The sequence below is a fragment of the Clupea harengus genome, chromosome 9, assembly GCF_900700415.2.
Source record: "Clupea harengus chromosome 9, Ch_v2.0.2, whole genome shotgun sequence".
NCBI classification, from domain to species: Eukaryota; Metazoa; Chordata; class Actinopteri; order Clupeiformes; family Clupeidae; genus Clupea; species Clupea harengus.
The window spans coordinates 8,022,896-8,044,738 of NC_045160.1; the positions used below are offsets into that span (position 1 = coordinate 8,022,896).

Consider the following 21,843-nt stretch of genomic DNA (forward strand, 5'->3'; position numbering starts at 1 on the left):
TGTTATTCATATGCTATGGCTTTCGCAGTCCCTTGCAAAAGGTTTTTTTAAAACCAATTAGCCTTTTTAATGCAACATCGGATAAGCTACATAATGTGTCATTATGCAACACAAGTAGTGATGTTGGGCAGAACATGGTAACTTGTAACTTGGGCCTTGGTATCTGTAATAGTCATGTGCTACTTTAAGAATGTCTCCACTACATTTCTGGTACCCTCTCAAAAACCTTTTCTATGGGGTTAGCGTCTCCGCTTTGCAAGTGGTTCACTTGCATTTGCTTCCCGGTCAGTGCAGGTGGTTTGTACGTCACTTTGGCTAAAAGCATCTGCTAAATACCAGTCCTTTACCTTTACCTATAAGGTTCAAAGGTCAAAAGAGCAAATGGCTCAATCTGTTTCATATGTATGCTCTACTGTATATGTGTCTCTTTGATGTAAGGGAATAATTACCTTTGTTAAACTGGTTATATTCCAGAGGGTGGCATATTTCCAGCATATTAATTATCAGTAGGAAACATGTGTAAAAATCTAAAGTAGAGGTTTATTTATGGGTGCTATAAATAAGGGAGGATATTGTGTTTTTGCCTCCTACACTAACTGTTGAACATGGGGAATGTGACAGCTGGAGCAAACCTATCTGTGATACAATGTTGATATATAGATGTGTAATGCAGGACCTTTAGTTATGATTGTTGTGTTATAGATATTAACAAAGACTGCTCCTTTTTTCACAGGTAGTAATTCCGTGGACGAGCAAGGAAACAAGGTATGTGAAGTTTCACTAGGAAGTGATGTATTTGTCCTGTTTTTTTTTTCTTTTGTAAATCTAGTAAAATAATTGATCATAATACCCTCTTTCTGAAGAATACAGTATCCACTTTACATCGTAAAAATAATTATAAATTCAATAATTGCCCTCCATAGTTCCTTAATTACTGAAAATAGCTGCTAGCTATGTGTCTGTTGATGTGTCTGTTGACTAAACACAGATGGACGTTCCAAGGTCATACTGGGGTCCTAGATTTAGCTATTTGTTTGAGGGTGCCTGTGCAACACAGTAGGGGGTGGTAGTGAGGTGGCCTATGACATACATATATTATGCATAGCATTGGTTGAAACTGTTACAGTTTACAGAAATATAGACACTGAGACAATAGTTAAATAAAACAATCTAATGTATATGAATTTGTCACACACAGGTACATTTTGTATGTTTTGTAAAAACTGGACTGAAAATAAAGAAACTCGTGAACACTGTCTGGCCATACCCCCTTTTAATTTTTTTTTCTCTCTCTCCATTTGTTGCGTCCTAATTGAAATTATTTGAGCAGTGTGTAACCAAGTACATGGTCATTATAAAAGTTACCTTCATTTAACATTGCATCAACCACCAGGAGCCCAACCTCAATTTACAATGTAGCCGGCGACATTCTAATATAACCTTTCTATCATTATTTACGGATCCGAGGAGAGATTGTTGCTATGTAATTTGGACACATTGCGAAACATTAACATTAATTCTGATGGCCTAGAGTATTGATCTCAGTTTGACTGTAAATCATTCTCCTCTCTTGCTCTCTGTTTCCAGAGACGCGACTTCATCGGTATGCGGACCCCTGGATCGATCTAAATATACCAGGAACCGGTCCATAGCCTGATTTCCAAATTACGTATCGGTTGTCTGAAGCTTTGCTGCTAATTCTACTTCGTAGCCTGTAGACTAAGCTGCTGTGGAAGACCTGATGAGTCATGTTGGTTTCAAAATAATAATGACCGCCTGTTAGTTTGACTGCTGCTGCTCCCTATTTTTCCGATATCATATACTTGGACCCACATGGCTGATATGGATTAGAACAGTGGTCACCAAACTTTTTTGGCCAAAGATCACAAACTCTGCCTTGCTGACAGGCAAGATCTACCTATTGAGGCGTTGAGAGAAAAAGACTGTCCAGACTGTACTTACAACTTAACTTTTTATTTAGCCTAATTGTAATTGAGTGAAATTAAACACTTTGGTCCAGCTTTCAAGTTGATGTGACCAAGAACACACTAAATCACTTAATTTCAGTGCAACATGAAAAGGAAAATATTTGTTAACCGCACTCAATATGAACAAGAAAAAACACATTTGCAATGAGCAGGCTGGATATGAACTGCTTTATTTATCAACTGAAGTTACAACACAACACTGACCATCTTTGTTTTCAGATCATTTGACAGTTGTTTTGAGGCCCCCATGTTGCCACTCTTCAGAGGAGAAGCACATCTTGCAATTGGCTACCTTAGATAGTTTTTCTAATGATTGAATGCACCTTTCTATGGAATTGAAGGCTTAACAAGCTAATCAGACTAAATATGTGTTGCAATTATTCAGTATTGAGTAGTTACAGGTATTCAAATCATGACAATTATTAGGGTGCCTAAATATTTGCAGAGCCTATTTTTCACATTTGATTTCATTTAAAATACTGCTACACTAAATATCTTTGTCTGGAAAACACCCCAGTACTCAGTGTTAAATAGAAAATGAATAATATCCCACTGTGATATTTTTTTGGTGAAGACAGAGTAAATTATCATGCAGCCTCAGAGGGTGCCAAAACTTTTAATACGACAGCGTGCATATTAATATTTCGAAAACCAACACGGTAATTGGAATGAAGTGGGAGTGGCCGATAACTAACATAAGCGCAAACGTACTCATGTAACGTCACCTTTAATATTAATATTTAGAAACACGTTGCAGTGTTAAACGAGTCGTAGAAGTTAAAATAGACAAATATCTGTCTCGAAAACCGTTCATTGGGTTAAGCTAATACATAACGTTAATCTATAAATAGACTTAGGATATCGGTTTATTTAACAAACTGCCCGATAACCAAGATAACAACGACATCCAAGAGAGCTCGAGGATTTTATGCACGCGAGTTGAGCCTAGTTGCGAGCTGTCAGACGAGCTGTCAGAATGTTGGAAATCTCTCTACATTGGGCAGACATTCTGCAACTTTACCCAATCCGACTGAACATGTTGAACTCTTCCGACAGTACCCGACAATGACCAACAAACACCAACTGCTGGCGCACACTGACCCAACTGTTGGTGTTTGTTGGTGTTTGTTGGCGTTTGTTGGAGAATGTTGGCGTTTGTCAGGGCAGTGTGCAAGCTGCTTTAGAAGGGGCATTTAGTGGGAAGGCCTGAATTTGTGAGAAATCGTTGGTGATTACGTTCATATCAACTCTACGGACATCCTCGGATTTAAATAGCTGGCGTTCATGAATCAGGCGGAGATCTTTTCTGACGTTGGTCTTCCGAAGACTGTTAGAAAACATTTCAGAAGACACTTCAGAAAATGTTAAAAAAAAAAATTCTGTATTTAAAAAAAATAATAATTTGGAGATCGACAGGGAAGGTCTTCGAGATCGACACGTCGATCGCGATCGACAGGTTGGCGACCTCTGGATTAGAAGGTTTGTGTCCCTTTGTGATGGCGCCCCTTGAAGTGGGGTTGGCTTAAAGCATTTTTTGGGCAAAAGCTTGGCAACCTTTTAAGTAAAAATTACAGAGCCCAGGACCTGTGTAGGCCGGGGATTTCTGCAAGTAGATCAGGTGGAGAGAATTACACACCTAAGATTGTCTTTCTTCCCCTGCTAGTCTAGACTAAGTGAGTGGGTAGAGTTCGGCTGCCTAAAATGCGTATGTACTACTTTATGGATATGGTGAGAAGATGATTTTTCAAACAAAGGTCACGCTATAAGAGGGAACATTTGGGTAGTAAACATCAATTTGATAAATTGATGAAGATACATTTAGGGAAACGGTTAATAGTAGGTAATATGGCCACTATTAGTATTAGCATAATATAATTTTGCAGGAGAGGGAGAGGCTGCCCGGCAAGGTGTATAGCAATATTGTTTATGCTTAGTTGCAGTTGCATGCAAATTTGAGTTATACAAGGATAGCAAGGGTGGCAGGATGCCCAACGGTGAACAACTGGCTGGTGACCGCTGCAACTTGTGCTGCATGCTGTACCCGGGATCCACAAGAGCACTCTCACAGTACAACATGTGCTGTCTGTAGCCCAGTTTTATTGATATTGGTGATTTTATATGTGTTTAGTTGTGATAAGTAATGTTTAGTTATGTTGGCTGGCTTGGTGCATGGGGATTTTAGTTTTACAAGCATAGTATAGTGGCAGGATACAGTGCACAACTGGCTGGCGATAGCCGCAACACGCGTCACATGTACCCGGGATCAGGCCCTTAGACATAGTTCAACATGCGCTGTCTGTAGCACACTCCTGCTAAATACAACATGTCTAACGAGAAGTATGAAGAATGTTGCGGCAGGTGATGGGTTTTTGATGCATTATTCATGACTATATGGTTCACTTAAGAGGAATGTCTTTAGTGTAGATTGAAAGATTGAAAGGGTGTCCACTTCTTGGATGGAAGGAGGCTCTGCCTCCTTTTGTGCTTTTTGATATTTTTGGAATTCCAGTGAGACCTGCGCTCTGGTCGGCCTCTAGTAGGGCACATTAACATTATGATTCATGTGTGGAGTGGCGCCTCCTAGTGAATATTGTTCAAAGCGAAAACCTAGCACTTCACTAGCTATTATCCTGTGATGTAAAGGTTCAAACTTCAGGAAATGTCACACCCTGCATCACTCCAACCGTCTTTGGATGCACGCCATGTTTTGTGAATTTGCCCGTAGGGGGTGCTGACACATTTTAATTTATCAAGAACTGCTTTAAAAAAAGAAAAAAAAAGTTTATTATTAGTTTATTATGTTTATTATTATATGGTACATTTGCTCACAACTTGCTCAACAAAATAGTCACCAATGGCCACTCAAAATTCAGCAACCAATACATGCCTGAGATGTAAAGGTCCAGACTTTATGACATTCTGCTTGGCTCCTGGTGATCACTGCTTGCAGCTATATGTAAACCTAGTATTATGATGTTGTATAAGACGGATTATAGTCCTATTATAAATGTTGATATTCTACATTTAGTATTGTTTTCAAATATACTCTTGCTTTCAACTAGTAATCCTTCATTTTATACATACATGCACATTTCTCAAAACTTTGTAAATAAATGGCAGTACATTTATACAAAAAAGCTCTTATTGTTCCTTATGTGTACATGTAAATTTCACAATATGCTCATATTTAACACAAGAATATATCTGTTATAAAGTCACACTCATGCCTCATTCACTAGACGGGTTGAACCTTTAGAACGTAACTCCCAGGTACTGCTTCACACCCTATCAGTGTACAGCCACCATATCCATAGATTATAGTTCCTTACATTTTCCCTTGGAATAAGACGTACAATAAAACGGCCCAGAACGGACAAAACAAAACACTGTCTCGAGCTGGTTGCAATTCAGCCACCTCACCACTAGATGCCACTAAAAACTCCACACTGTATCTTGAGGGCACTGCCTCAGGGTCAAGAGAAAACAACATTTGTATGAGTCTACCATGAACTTTTCCTATAGTTAACCAAAATAATTATTTCAAAGCATAACAGCATTTTAGGATTACACTCTGTATTGCTCTGACAGCTCTCTGCTGCATGCATGTAAATATGTCCTTTGAAATACTTGTTATCCATTTTAATTATAGGCCATGGTCATTTTGCTGAATGGATGGTAGCTGTGTTTCTTGTGAAACCAGGACCATGCAGTCATTTTTAATGCAAAGCGAACATCAGGCACGAGGCAGCCAATTGAAATGGGTGGTGAAGCTGCCAAGCAGGAAGTAAGCAACAAGCAAGCAAGCAAGTTTCAGCAACACTTTGTTTTATCAAAACCAAACTTGGTACATGGACCTCGGGACCCACAAAAGTTATCAGATGGATTTTAGATTTCGTACGTCCATTACAGCCTATTGGATATTGATACGGGTATTTGGTCATTTGAAACTCTAAACTTGCTGTGCGTGCTTACAGCCATATTCTTGACATAATGCCATCAAGTTTCCATCGTGTTTTCCAACCCTCTCCTACTAGACTCCTTAGCTCCCTCATGCTTGCAGCTATATTGCAACATGTTCTGGCTATGGCAGCCCCTGGAACTGTGCGGGGAAAAGGTTGTGTAATTTGGCACACCGGTTTGGGCTTCTACCCTGATTCTAATCAGCAAGTTTGATGTGTGTAACTCAGACATAGTAATATGGTTTGCTGATAATGTTATGTCAGCAGTTAAACCTCTCCACAAACCACTTAAGTGGATAAATGTCTTTCCTGAGAAATTGTTGAGAAATGGAATGTTCCATCCTTCCCTTATCAAACTTACCAGCCCCCAGAGACAACAACTGCACCTGAACACAGGTTGCCCAAAACACAACAGAAATGTAGCCTGCTGCAGTTTGTGTAGGCGTCAAATTATGAGCTTCAAGACAGCAAATGGTGCCATGACACACTTCACAGGCAGCAGTGACTTGTGTCGGTAAGGGCCTGAGGTGTTTCCCTGGGAAAGTGCAGACTACCATAGGGCACACTTGTCTCCCATGGTGCAGGTGACAGAAACTCTGTTCTTACTGACCTCAGACAGGACTTGAAAGAGCATTGTGGCCTTGTTGGTGGGTTTTATGGAATGAGGCATGTGCCATGTGCCATAGTGCTGGTTTTTACACCTTTTGTCCACTATTGTGGCTCAGGTGCTTGCACTGCCGCCTCACAGCAAGAAGGGCATAGGTTCGATTCCCGCATGGGGCGCTGTTGGCTCTTGGGGGCAGGTCCTCCCCAGACTGTCAGTGCTCAGGTGGGCTATTTCCCGGGCTTTTCTGTTTGGAGTTTGCATGTTCTCCCCGTGTTCACAAGGGGTTTCCTCCACTAAAAACCCCAACAGAACACTCTCCTGTCCGTCCCAGACCAAGATGGAGGGTTCACTTGACTTGTTCCCCGGGCGCTTAAAAAGCTGCCCACTGCTCCTGGGGTCCTGGAGGAAGGACAGTCCGGGATGGGAAAAATACAGAAGTCAAATTCACGCCGACCTCGGCCTGCGTGTGTGTGTGTCCTGTGTCGCCACCTAATATATGCACGTGTGCGTTGCTGTGTGTCATTGTGCGACAATAAAACTGGCGGAAGTCAGCCTTGTTTTTTTTGTATTTGGCACTGGTTGGAGAGGGAATTCAGTCAGTTCTCAGAATTTTGGCACCTTTGCTTTAAGGTCTAGCCAGGGTGTTAATAATCGAATGTTCCATCATTCACTTATCAAACTTACCAGCCCCCAGAGACAACAACTGCACCTGAACACAGGTTGCCCAAAACACAACAGAAATGTAGCCTGCTGCAGAATGTGTAGGCGTCAAATTATGAGCTTCAAGACGGCAAAGGTAGATGCTTTGAAGACCAAATCAATTTTGAATTTGTTTTGCCGTACATGAAGGTAATGTTAGTCCACTCACATGTCAACTCTATTCAACTTGAGGGATTATGTAAATCAAAATAGATTCAATCCCAGGAAAGTGCTCTACTGTGGTTATGTAATGAAGTGTTGCTGGTCAGCAAATGGTGCCATGACACACTTCACAGGCAGCAGTGACTTGTGTCAGTAAGGGCCTGAGGTGTTTCCCTGGGAAAGTGCAGACTACCATAGGGCACACTTCTCTCCCATGGTGCAGGTGACAGAAACTCTGTTCTTACTGATCTCAGACAGGACTTGAAAGAGCATTGTGGCCTTGTTGGTGGGTTTTATGGAATTAGGCATGTGCCATAGTGCTGTTTTTTACACCTTTGTCCACCATTGTGGCTCAGGTGCTTGCACTGCCGCCTCACAACAAGAAGTTCATGGGTTCGATTCCCGCATGGGGCGCTGTTGGCTCTGGGGGGCAGGTCTTCCCCAGACCTTCAGTGCTCAGGTGGGCTATCTCCCGGGCCTTTCTGTGTGGAGTTTGCATGTTCTCCCGGTGTTCACAAGGGGTTTCCTTCACTAAAAACCCCAACAGAAAAACATGCAACAGAACCTGTCCGTCCCCGACCAAGATGGACGGTTCACTTGACTTGGTCCCCAGGCGCTTAAAAAGCTGCCCACTGCTCCTGGGGTCCTGGAGGAAGGACAGTCCGGGATGGGAAAAATGCAGAAGTCAAATTCACGCCGACCTCGGCCTGCGTGTGTGTGTCCTGTGTCGCCACCTAATATATGCACGTGTGCGTTGCTGTGTGTCATTGTGCGACAATAAAACTGGCCGAAGTCAGCCTTGTTTTTTTTTGTATTTGGCACTGGTTGGAGAGGGAATTCAGTCAGTTCTCGGAATTTTGCCACCTTTTGCTTTTTAAGGTCTAGCCAGGGTGTTAAAAAATGGAATGTTCCATCATTCACTTATCAAACTTACCAGCCCCCAGAGACAACAACTGCACCTGAACACAGGTTGCCCAAAACACAACAGAAATGTAGCCTGCTGCACAACTCTATTCAACTTGAGGGATTATGTAAATCAAAATAGATTCAATCCCAGGAAAGTGCTCTACTGTGGTTATGTAATGAAGTGTTGCTGGTCAGCAAATGGTGCCATGACACACTTCACAGGCAGCAGTGACTTGTGTCAGTAAGGGCCTGAGGTGTTTGCCTGGGAAAGTGCAGACTACCATAGGGCACACTTCTCTCCCATGGTGCAGGTGACAGAAACTCTGTTCTTACTGATCTCAGACAGGACTTGAAAGAGCATTGTGGCCTTGTTGGTGGGTTCTATGGAATGAGGCATGTGCCATAGTGCTAGTTTTCACACCTTTGTCCACTATTTGGCACCGAAGTGGGTTGCCGAGAGAATTCAGTCAGTTCTCGCAATTTTGGCACCTTTGCTTTAAGGTCTTGCCAGGGTGTTAATCATTTTCAAAGGCACAGAATAACATGCCATTTAGGCTCTGTAGCCACAATGCTTTTTGTCTTACTAAGTCACTCTAAAAGATTTCTACAAAATCTTGTTCACGCAGCTGCTGAGACCAACTTTTACTAAGGAAAAACTCAAACTCCTAAGCCATGGCTGATGTCAAGCTTCCTTTCAATGACCTCAGTGAGTTGGTGAGAGACAGACAGGTTCGTGAGTCGGCATGCGCTTCATAGCCTACCGCAAAGAATGATAAATTAATGACATTGGCTACAAATGAAAGAATACATTAATTTGTATGATATATGTTTGTGTAGACAAGAGTTTATTTGCTACTATAAAACGTTACATTCAGTTTAAATGCGCCACTAAGTAGGCCGTATCATTTGGTTTGTGACGTATATCTGTTACCAGCGCTATAATTATTCCCTTGCAACTGAGACCGTATCTTTACAGTAATGCTGTATCTGCATTCAAAAACATTGTAATGTGGAATGATGGAAACTGTTACGACCCGGCTCGTGAGCAGACAGACCACAGAGTTGTACGAAAATAAAGTATTTTTTTCTATATTACTTAAAAGTAGTGGCTAAAATGGTGTCTGCAAAACACCAGCACCAAACGCATGGTGTTCACCAGCCTCCAAAGCATGGTGGGAATGCGAGCCGCCTCTGAGAGCAAACAGCATGGCTTTTATCCACACCCTCAGACAATCAAGCTTATTACATCCATTCACCACCCAAAGACTGTTGCACTGCCACTGCAAAGCCAGTAGGGGTGTAGAGGGGCGTAACAGAAACGTTTTCCATTTATTTGGGAATTGGTCTTTGTGAGTTAGGAGTCTTCTTGACTACGCTCGCGTACGTAGGTGCTAAGGGACTTTTGTGAATGACTCTTCTAATTCGTTTTGATTCGATCTGATCATCTTTTAATTGGTTTCTCCTATACGATTTCTGATCATCTCCTTTCATATTGTTGTGATTTGGCCATTTGTGTCCATTTAAATTAAATCAGCCATAATGAGGCCTTTGTCATGTTGCGTCCCTACATGCAAGCAAGGATTTGTCATGTTTCGAATACATCAAGACTTGTTCCTCAAGTTTGTGATTGAAAGGTAGTCAATACTTGATATCACTACCCTTGCTAGTGAGGCCATGAGGTTTTTTTTTGTACTCTTAACCAAATGTTGCGAGTGTTAATGTTGTATGTGTGTATGCACTTTTAGGAGATGTGAAAAAGCAGGAGGTGTAATTAAGTTGGGAACAGTTTCTCCCGCCACCAAAACAAGAAAATAATAAGAATTTTATTTATAGAAGGAAAAAAAGGTGCAAACTGCATGGTGTCACATGACACAGTAGGTGCTGGACAAATGTCCACATGGACAGTGTGCAAGAGGGTGCGAGTCTTGGTTAACTCTTGGGTGGTAAAAACCAGAAGGACGGCACCAGCAGTAGTGACTGTAGACCCACAGATCAGAGAGCTGATTTAGTAGGTGGTTGTTTGTGACTGCCTGCTGACATTTTCACTTGAGCGCTGAACCTCGATGCATGAAGTGACCCTGGCAAACCATCCTTAGTGTGCACAAGTCAACTCCAAGCCAACATTGACAATTTAGCAGTTGTATACTGTAGGGTCTTCATGACAACCAGCAGAGAAAAACTCAGTGAGACTGAGACTGTTATGAAGTGACGCAGCAGGGTTAAGGGTTTAGGCTGAGGTTGCGAGGCAGGGCGTGGTGCGTTCACGTGGGGCAATGACGTCATCGTGTCTGAATATGTGTGTATCGGTCGTTCACACGAACACAGATCCGCTGGCGTGTCGAAATGTATCCACTCTGGAGCCTGGATTAAAAAAGGTCTGGATTCGGGGACCCAACCCGCCACGTTCGTGTGGACGAAAGGCAGATCCGACAAAAACTGTGCCCGGATTGAGGCAATCCTGGTTCCGTGTGGACGGTCCCTGAGACTGAGCATAGTCTGGACTTTGATTGCAGCAGTCAATCGCAGGAGGTGCACCACAGTTAGCCTAAAGCCACCCAACGTGTCTCAACTGGTGGTAATGATCAGGAGCAGGATGAATGTTTGTATATATATGTTTGTGTAGTGAATAGAATTTATGAGAAATATAGTGTGGATGGTGTAAAATATTCCGCATTATTACAGTTGGAAATGGCTGGTTTTAAATGGATTCATGGAAATTCTACATCGTCTACAAAGACACATTTTCTGCATCCATCACTCCTGTGTTCAGTGGCTCTTCTTTGGGCTACGTGTGTATCAATAAAGTACAGTATCTCTATTCAGCCCTCCATTTGGAGCATCAGCACTAAATATTGTTGGAAAGATTGAGCCTTTATTTCTGAGAACAACAACAACAACAGACTAACCAGTTGAAGAAGCAGGAAACCAGGAAAATAACAGAAGATATCAGAAAAAGCTGTGTAAAAGTAGAGAAAAAAAATGGTCTGGAACCTCGAATCCAGTCTTTGCACCACATTATCATAATAGCGTTGTCATAAACCTTAAAGGCTTATTTTTACGATCCCTGTCAAATAATCATGCTGTGAAGTCGTTTTTTAATATAATTTGGTGGCAGAATGATTACGCTTTCTTACTAATGCTGGGACTGAGAGAACACCTGAACATTTCACTTTTTGGGTACTAACAGAAATTTTATTTTTCAGTGTATTCATCGCAAGGAAAAGCCTTTAAAATGTATGGCAATGCTATTATCGCATTGGCGGGATGTGGTACAAAGATTGCATTTGAGATTCAAGACCAATATCATCTCAAATAAAGTGATGCTTAGTGATGCTGGGTGGTTTTCCAGCTCCACTCAATCTACAAAGCTTCATAAATTGAATTCCACAACTTTTTTTAAATCTTGTTTCTCTTTGTTAGTGTCTACCGACATTGGCCCTCATTCTCGAACATTTTCTGAAGTTTCTTCTGAAATGTTTCTTACGGGCTTCGGAAAAACAACGTAAGCAAAAGACATCCGCCAAATTCATGCACGCTTGAAAATGTGGTCCTACGCAGCAGAAGTTTTCTGGGCTGTGCTCCCCCGGAAGAGTTTTCTTAAATTGAAAGCGCGTTCTCGTGCTCCTGAATTTGCATACATACACGCCCTGCCAGCTCCTTATAAGGGCACGCAACCGTAGTGACGTGTGCAGTCGGAATCGACCGAATCTACACGAAAGCAACTCGTAAACGAGTCATGTCAAAGCGGAAAGCGATCACCCTCGAGTAAACGCAGATCTAACTTCAACTATATATGTCTATGACTTGAACGGTGCAGAGATGGACTGTTGCAGGATGTAGATGTGTCCATTCTATTCCACTATAGCTATATCAACGTAATTGAGTTTAGTGCTTATTTATTTATTCACTTACATTTGCAGTGTTCGTGTACATTACATTTAGTCATTTAGCAGACACTTTTGTCCAAAGCGACGTACAAGGGATAGAACAGTCAAGCTACGAGCAATAGAGACCTAGTGTAACAATAAATACTACTTTACATAAGAAATAGAAAAACGAAATAGGAAATAAAAACGAAGTGCAGGAATGTAACTGCTATAAGTGCAAGTTAAGCACTAGTCGAAGTGCCAGTTAGGAAGGGAGGTGCTCTCTGAAGAGTTGGGTCTTCAAAAGCTTCTTAAAGGTAGAGAGGGACGCGCCTGCTCTGGTAGTGCTAGGCAGTTCGTTCCACCAACGTGGAACTACTTGAAAATTCTGGATTGCCGTACTTGCACAGACGGCAGTGCCAAACGACGCTCACTAGACGAGCGCAGCATTCCGGTCTAGTGCTTTTATTTATTTTATGACATCACAGTGCCTCGTAGAATCATGACTATAGGCCTACATGTGAAACGTAATTGTTAATGATACTTTAATCCGAGGATCTGTAGAGTTGATGTGAACGCAATCACCAACGATTTCTCACAAATTCATTAACACGGAGAGTTTTCTTAAATGCGATTCCCCAAAAAACCACAAGATGGCCCACGGGGCCATCTTGTGGTTTTTTAAGGAATCGCATTTGAGAAAACTCTGGCCGAGTTACGACTGCTATTTCGAGTTCGGAAAGTCTTCTGAAGTTCAGAGCAAATCCCAGATGAGAAAACTTTCATGAATGCCAAATGTTGTCCTAAATCCAATTCCTCTTAAATTCCTCTTAAATTCTTCTTAACTGCGTTCGAGAATGAGGCCCATTGTCTTTTCAATACTCACAAGATATTTCATTAATGATCTCTGTTTTTGTTTCTTGGTTTTTCCAGTTTTGCAATATGAACTTCTTATAAACCAATGAGGGGGTGGGGGGGGGGGGGTGGAATGGAAAGTGTCAATGAATGAAACGGCATCATATGACGTTATGTTGGTTGGGGTAGGGGGAAAGGGCTTTTGGCATTGGGAATTTGGGATTACCTCACGGTTCATTTGATTTGTGTCTTCACTGGTGTGCCAATCACAGTCTGACTTGTTGTTCCGCACCTTGTAGCACCTGAAAGGTTTTGTACCATGTTTAAAAAATATATATATATATGCCATACAAAACATTGTTTAAAAAATGCATCAATTACATTTTAATGGTAAATTCATTTGAATAGCCTACTTCAGGGGTGGCCCGTGAAATAGGTGAGACAAAATGCAAGACAAGTGCCAGTAGTGCTCCCTCTCATAATGATTATAGGGTTGTGTCGCGCCTCTGTTCTGTGGCTGAGCTATAGCTAATCAAATCAGTCCATTGGTATGCATAGCCTCTCTGCTGCATGGCACACTACCCCTTCTGAAGAAATTCTGAAGGGTTCCCTAATGTTAGTCTATTGTTAAAGGGGCAGGATGTCTAACCAATTAATTGGTTGATTGGTCTTGAGAGGCGTATACCATGGCTTACCTTCATAAACAAGTAGGCTGCTAATCACACACACTGAGATTAGATAACTCCATGTGGCTAACAATGGTACGCTGTTTTATTTTTCAGATTCCAGATGAATTTGATAAAGGTAAGTTCCAGTCTCTTCAGTATTGCTGTATAATTATGCAATAGCACACAAGAGACAGTGGTATATGGAATTCCATATACCACTGCTGCATGAAATTGAATGCTTTAGCAATGGTATATTCATAAATCACTTGACTCAAGTTTACCATAGCTTTGCACGGTAGCTCTGCACTGTCCTGTATATTACAACAAAACAAGGAAAGTTCCCCTCCAAAGTTAGAGACTTTATACAAAAAGACAGTGAAGAATAATAATAATAATAATAATAATAATAATAATAATAATGATGATAAATAATCAACAGGTCAAAAGCGGAAGAAATTGATACGTTAACTAAGACTAGTACAATATAGAAAATGTACCACCTCCTCTAAACATGGGGTCAGTGGGAATGCCTGAAATTGAAAAAACACGCACAAAAAACATTCAGCATCTACTGCATATATACTCTCTCTTCTCTGTACAAGGTCGTTCACTCACCTATTTCAGCCGCTTTGCAGTATGTATGCTCAGGCGTAACCACCCCACCTTCAGCAGAAAGATTAACATAAAACACTACATTTGGTTATTTTCAACTTCACATGACCGTAAATAGTCCTAATGTACTGTGCTGAACAAACAGCTACATTCATCAACGTCAGCCTCCAATGGGATACTCAACATTAGAATGTCGATATCCTTAGCCTTGTTTGGTCGCCGGACGTATGGCTTCAAATGGTGGACGTTTTTGTGACTCCTTTGATTGAGATGGACTCCACCTTGTGGAAAGTTCTGTTCAAAGTTATGAGCCAATGAGATTTTAAGGCATGGTTCCTATTGAGACTATGGCCAATGTCTTCGGATGTAAAAAGTTCAAATTTCATGGAATCTGGTACATTTAAATCACCACCACAATCATGGAAGCACATCAAATTTTGTGAAATGTCATCCATAGGGGATGCTTTAACTGAACCAACACAGTATCTGAAGAACCACTTAAGCTATACATTTAAAATAAAATTGTCATGAAGAACTTCACAAAAATGGCTGCCAGTGGGCAATCAAATTTCAGCAGTCTGGAAGGGAAGAAAAGAGCCAAAATGATTGTACAGAGCTAGCTATCCTAGTAGGTTGTCTTATAATAATAAAAAAAATGACTATTTTATAATAAGTTAAGATTGAGAGAGATGGTGTCATAGATGTTAACATCCGCAGGCAATGGCCCTACTATATGGGAGAGACAGTAATAATAAAGATTTCTCATGCTTAACTCACTATCTAAGCGATTCACTGCCATATGAGAAGATCAATTGATTATCTACGTACAGTATATATCTGATACTGACACTGCAACCACATCTTTTGTCTGGGCAAAATGGAACACACAGAATACTTTCAAAAAACTATTTCTAGATTTAGAAAAGAAAACGTTTAGAATTAAACACTGAGTCATCCCAAATCTGTTTTGACAGCTCAAAGTCTCAATGAGCTGAGTCAGCTGTTGTGGAAAATGTCAAACTAATGCAGAACAGTGGATCATTTCCCACATGACCATCTACAGTCAAATGGACCCATTACTAAGGATAAAAAGATGTCTGTGTGTAATATTTGTTGTTTTCATTTAATTCATGTGATTTTTTTTTTTTTACTACTGTACATCCCACTTATTATTGTAATAACTGTATTAATCGTACTTACACCATACAATACTTCTTAAACATTGTATTACTAATACCTCATTCACTTCATTTCACTTATTACCACCACTAATACTTACACCTGCACTTTTTATATACTATATACTATATACTACACTTCTTACCTCAACTGCTGCTAGTCCCAATTCTGTTCATATCATATATCTATTTCTTACTGTACATATATATTTATTTATTCACTTACTCCACTTTACATATGCACATACTCTGCACTTTTTTTGCTATTTTGCACTTCTGGTTGGATGCTAAACTGCATTTCGTTGTCTCAGTACTTGTACTCTGTGCAATGACAATAAAGTTGAATCTAATCTAATTTATGGTATTCACTGATTTTTAGTAAGCTAACTTGAATTTGTTATTATCCTCTAGATGACCGAATTTGTTCTGAATTTGTGATTTTGATTGTTAACTTTTAGATTTTTTATATTGATTTGGAAAAAGTTAGCAGTTGAAAATTTAGCAGATAAACATTTTATCTCTTTCTATAGATGCGCCAGTTCTTCAACATCTGAAGAGAACATTGAAGTACTTCCAAGACTACAGACAGGTTAGTGTGAAGACAACGCAAGAAGTTTGGTGAACTTGGCATGAAAAAAAGACTATTAAGTAGGGATGCACGATATTGAATTTCAGCCGATATCCGATATGCCGATATTTACAAGCTCATTTTGGCCGATTGCCGATACCGATATATACACCTCTGCTTTTTAATTATTGAAAAGTCTCTCCTGTACTAGAATGAATCGTTATTATGATAGGGTATTGCTGTAGATACAGGACATTTAAAAACTTGATTTGTATAATTTTAGAAATAGACATTCACTCATGAAACTATTGAAATTATTTCAAATATGGCAGATTTTTTTTATATTTTCACGTCAATTTTCATACTTGAACAGTACCAACTTGAACAACTACACTCTGGAAATGCAACTTGGCTAACTTGGGAAGCTAACGTTGGTTAACTGACTTACAGTTTAATAACATCCCTTCTAGGATTTCTAGACTAATCTATGTAAGGTTATTGCCAAGTTAGCTATATAAATTCAATATATGCAAAAGTAAGCCATGTACAGATAGCGTGGGCTCGTGACATAACGTTTCACATCCCGTCAAATGAGATCATCAACTTCGCTGGTGTCACATAGCATGCAAGCTAACTAGCTAGTGTAGTCTAGCTAACTAGCAACTTATTAACTTCTATTAGCGCGACAGGTAATGTTGCAAAGCGTTGCACGCGGGTGGTCTGCATCTATGCATGTAACCTACGTTACGGCCAAGCTGTCGTCTCCTCTTCCATCTCCTGAAAAGTTTCCTAACAAATAGCATGTCAACATCCTCTGATACTGTGAAGTACTGCCACACAACCGACGTGTTGAATTACGTTGTTGGCGCTCATAGTAACCAAAACATTTGCTTCGTGTGAGCATAATTTGAACGTCACTTTATCGGCCAGGTACATCGGCAGAAATGTTCATATCTGCAAATGCCGATAATTACGTTTTGAAGCTTTTATCTGCAGATACCGATGTCGTGCCGATATTATCGTGCATCCCTACTATTAGGCATCAGTCCACCTGGTGGCTTCAGCTGTTGGCATTTACTCTGCTCACACAGACAGATGCATTATTCTCTTCCGCTCGTTTGGTTTTCCAACCTGTCTAGCTTGTTTCCTCATTATTCCTCTGTTTCCCATAGATGATTATTGAACCCACAAGTCCTAAGCTTCTTCCAGATCCCCTGCGAGAGCCATACTATCAGCCTCCATACACATTAGTGCTGGAGCTCACCGATGTCCTGCTTCACCCAGAGTGGTCGGTGAGTACACTTCTCCTGGCTTTTCACAGTTCCTGGGATTTAACTAAGATTAAAGTAAATCTGTCTTTATATTCACCCCTAGGTCATCCTAGGTAATGTGAATAGATCAGACAGTAGTAAGTGAGTAGTGTAGGTAGTAAGTTGCTTTGAGCTTTGCTTTTGACTGCCATGATGGTGTTTTGTTCTTGTATTTTTGCAGTTTAATAATGGTATATGTAAAACCATCTCATGGTAAGGGTCTGTATGCCATTTAGATGGTAGTGGTGCATGAATCTAATCAGGTGATTCCCACTGTGATGTCTTTAGCTCTCAATGCTCTGCTCTGCCCCTCTCCTCTCCACAGCTGGCCACAGGCTGGCGCTTCAAGAAGAGACCTGGCATAGACTACTTATTCCAACAGCTGGCTCCACTCTATGAAATTGTCATCTTCACTGCAGAGACAGGCATGGTGAGTTTCCCCCTCTAAACGTATACGTACTAAGATAAGGTCCACTATCAAAAAGGATCGAATAGATGGTATACAGGTAGTTACAGAAGTCTTTTGAGAGCACAAGGAGACAACAAGCGGGTGATAAGTCAACAGTTGGCAACGCGTCAGTGCGTAATGGGTCAAGATGGATTATCTTCTGTGGATGACCACTAACACCTGATGTGAAAGTACAGTACCGAGCTAAACTGGGATAGATCACTGCCCTTACATTATGTCTACTTAGTGAAGGATTACCCAAATGTTCTCCTCGATGCCCGTCTAGATAAGGTTGGCTGACTAGGTTACACTTTATTGGAAGGGTGACTGCATAGCACATTCATAAAACCTGTATCAAAGATATCCCTACAACATTTCATGACAATTATGCTACAGATACTTACATTTATATTCGCTGCTGCTGGAGTTGCCATTGTGTTGTATCATGGGATGCAGTAGCCGGCTGTTTTGAAAATCCACTTAAATTGAGTTTAGGCTGTATTCAAAGCACACAATTAAGTAACTAATGAAACAGTTCTGTATATTTCTGGGGTAGTATGCTTTATCGGCATGACTGAACGGTCGAGGTTAGTTTATTATATGGCATTTTTCACTTCTTTCTTTTTGTAAATGAAAAGAAATGGTAATTGTAAATAGAAAACATGTCGTTTTGTTGAGCTCTCAAGTCTTCTCACGACACAATGTGTTTCAGGTGTTGCGTAGCAACCAATTACTTGCTAACTTCAAGTTACAATGATCAATAGAAAACGGACAATACGGCTCAGCTAAAATGGCTTTAATTTAAAGTAACAACACAAGTGATTCAATCTATAGTTTTTAGTCTTAATCATCACTTTCAATAACAAATCTCCGCTTGTTCTGAATTTCCTCATGGCTGTTGATGTTTTCATTTTCGTCTGGATAGTAAAACTGAGACTGATCCCTTTCGCGCATTTAAAATTTTTCATCAGAGGGCAATACGGATCCTTATTGACCGGTGAGGAGGGCAATACGCGGGTGGCATGACTACCCATTAGTCAATCAGAACGCTCGTATTGTCGTTGCCATATAATAAATGATAGTTATCTACCTGATGTTATAGTCTCCTCATTTTAACTTGTACAATTAAAATAGGAAAAGGTTTGACAACCTCAGTTAACTAACTAGGATAGTTCATAGCAACTTAACTGGCATGAGACCTCATGTTCTTTACTCCTCTCACGGAGGTTCACGCTCCATAGTATCCTGTTATATACAGTTGGGTGGGAATACACGACATCCGGAAGTTTGGCACAGTGATTTGAGCTGCTACGCGAATTCTATTCAGTCATTTTGATGTGTGCAAACGTTCTAGCACCACCAGTGGGTCAAAACTAACTTTTGAACCATATGATTGAAATAAAAAAATGAGGTATCACTGGATTCTTTGGGTCCCACACAAATCTGGGGAAATTAAATCGCTGGATTCTTTGGGTCCCATTTTACAGCTGCACGTCACGATGAAGTTGTTTGAATTGTTATGCTGGAATGCATGATATATTTTTATTTCCTTTTTTTTTCCATTTGCATTGATGTTGAATCTTTCACATTTGCATTGTGATGCATTAATGCAATGATAATTTTCTGTATCTGTAATTAACTCATTGGTTTAACTATTATACCCTCAAAACATTAGTTGCACAATGTGTTAAGACCATTAAGCTTTGTGATGGATGTATTTTCTCTGTGTTTCATTATGTAAGCTGTCAGGCAAGAACAAATAAGCTAAAAGAAGGACTTTTTTCTTAATTCAGGCACAGTGTAGCAAAATTGTAGATTCATGAAGGTCGAATATAGTCAATTCGATGTCATCACCCTACAGGAAACGTTTAGAACATCGCCATACATATGATTGCATCATATCCTGAAAGTGTACTATACTACAAGTTTGATCTCCAATGGTTTCCCATCTCTCCCGACAGACGGCATATCCCCTCATTGACAGCATAGACCCCCAAGGCTTTGTCATGTATCGCCTTTTCAGAGACGCCACGCGCTACATGGAGGGACATCATGTCAAGGTGAGTCTTCCTTGTTTCCTATCAACCTGCATGTTGAATAACCTGTTTATGTGGATCCCAATTAGCCTCTCATAGAAGATATTTAGTCTACCGGTCAAAAGTTTCAAATAAGGCATTTCCTTTTTTTTAATCAAATAATGTACAATTGGTCAGCATCCTGAGGTTCCCACGCCACCATTGGATCAGCACTCTTGTTGTCCACTGTGGTGCTGGAAAAGTCCCATGCTGGAATGGCAGTACTTCTGGCACTCTTCACAGTCTTTTAGACTGGCTTCTTGCACATTCAATTTCAATACGTTCCATTTCATAGGGTACATACGTCAAATTGGCTTGGCTAGGTTCGAGTTTGGTCGCAGCACTCCTTGTTCTCATCTTCTAGGCACTTTCTTCTTCACTGGTATTCTGATTATTTTCCGGTCCAGTTAGTGATTTGGTATTCCATTACGGTAAATATTAATATTTTAATTAAAATCGCTGAATTTGCGCTTGTCCTGTTCAAACAGACAGGAGACGGTGAGGCAGCGACGAGCTGTGCCTCATCTCAGATTGCGCAATCCCTCACAAACTGGGTTGAGCGCATGCGTAGAACCTATTTAGTCTTGCTGATCTGACAAAAAAACTCGAAGGGGAGGCAAACATAGACATATATGTCTATGGAGGCAAACAGTACCTCTGCCTCAATGAAGGGAGCGTGCGAGAACCGACTGGTCGGGTTTATGCTTGTTCTGCTGTTGCTCTTCTTCTACACTTATATTTTACCTTGATCGCGAAAATGGAAGATTCTATAGCTAAGCTAAAACATTTCACTTAGCTATGTCTAACTGGCTTGCAAAGAATCTGTCTACAATTTTCAATAAAATTGCCTTATCTGCAGCGATATGCGTGAGGATAATTACTCATGCATCTTCGATTGCTGAAATAATGTACGTTTTATTAGGCCTATTTAGATGGAACAGGGAAGGCTTGCTTGTTACCTGCATCGTCGTATTTGAAAGCACGTTATTAATAGCGTTTGTCCCTGTCTTAATATGATGTTGTTCGAACCAAAACAACGTTTTAAAATGTGAATTGATCTTCCTTACATTGTACTTGAGGCCTTCTGCGGGCATCTGTGTGAGTGAAAGCAATTGATGGTCTCTTCAAAAATCGCCTGATATCCATGGCTAATGAATTAATTCCGAACGGGTAGTCAGGCAGGCTAATCCACAACGTGTATGTGTTTACATACTTCCTGGATCCTGATTGGTGTCGCCGCCACAGCCGCAAGGCACCGATTGGAGGGTCACAGACCATAATACAGCGCAGAAGAAAATGATTCAGACTACGGCGTTTATATGTTCAACAATATGAAACTTAGTCTTAGGTGATTATAAATGACACCAAATTTATTTCGGATTATTCCAACGGCAGAATACAAGGCGCAGGGATCTTTGAGGTGCGTAAACGCTATTTAGAGGTGCGTAAACGCTATTTCCAAAATTCCAGAGGTGCGTAAATGGCGTTTACGTGCGTTTACCCTCCACTACCGCCCTGTATAGGCATACAAAGGCCTGTTTTTAAATTATATCTATATAGGCATACAAAGGCCTGTTTTTAAATTATGTATCTATATAGGCATACAAAGGCTGTTTTTATATTATATATCTATATAGGCATACAAAGGGCTGTTTTTATATTATATATCTATATAGGCATACAAAGGGCTGTTTTCTGTAACCTCCTGCGGTTCAATAGCACAGTATGTTATCTAATTCTAAATTATGGTGGAGAAAACATGATTGTCTGGGGGTGCTTTGGAGCTATTGAGTGAAAAACCTGTGCAGAAGGGAATTTTAAACAAGGAAGACTGTCACTCTATTTTGGGGACATCATTAGAGAACACAATGTATGTTTCCATAGTTATGCGGATGACACGCAACTGTACATCTCTGCTGAACCAAATGATGCTGCAGCTATA

At 40.6% G+C, this 21,843-nt stretch overlaps 1 protein-coding gene across 1 annotated transcript in view; it reads left to right on the forward strand.

The window, feature by feature from the left end:
• Window positions 1–21,843, forward strand: part of timm50 (translocase of inner mitochondrial membrane 50 homolog (S. cerevisiae)) — a 40,168-nt gene that overhangs the window by 12,622 nt on the left and 5,703 nt on the right. Inside the window, exons 3-8 of the mRNA XM_012828065.3 lie at window positions 734–765; window positions 13,825–13,846; window positions 16,031–16,089; window positions 17,241–17,360; window positions 17,704–17,808; window positions 19,788–19,886. Coding sequence (XP_012683519.1) covers window positions 734–765; window positions 13,825–13,846; window positions 16,031–16,089; window positions 17,241–17,360; window positions 17,704–17,808; window positions 19,788–19,886 — 437 coding nt within the window. The remainder of the gene's footprint in view (window positions 1–733; window positions 766–13,824; window positions 13,847–16,030; window positions 16,090–17,240; window positions 17,361–17,703; window positions 17,809–19,787; window positions 19,887–21,843) is intronic.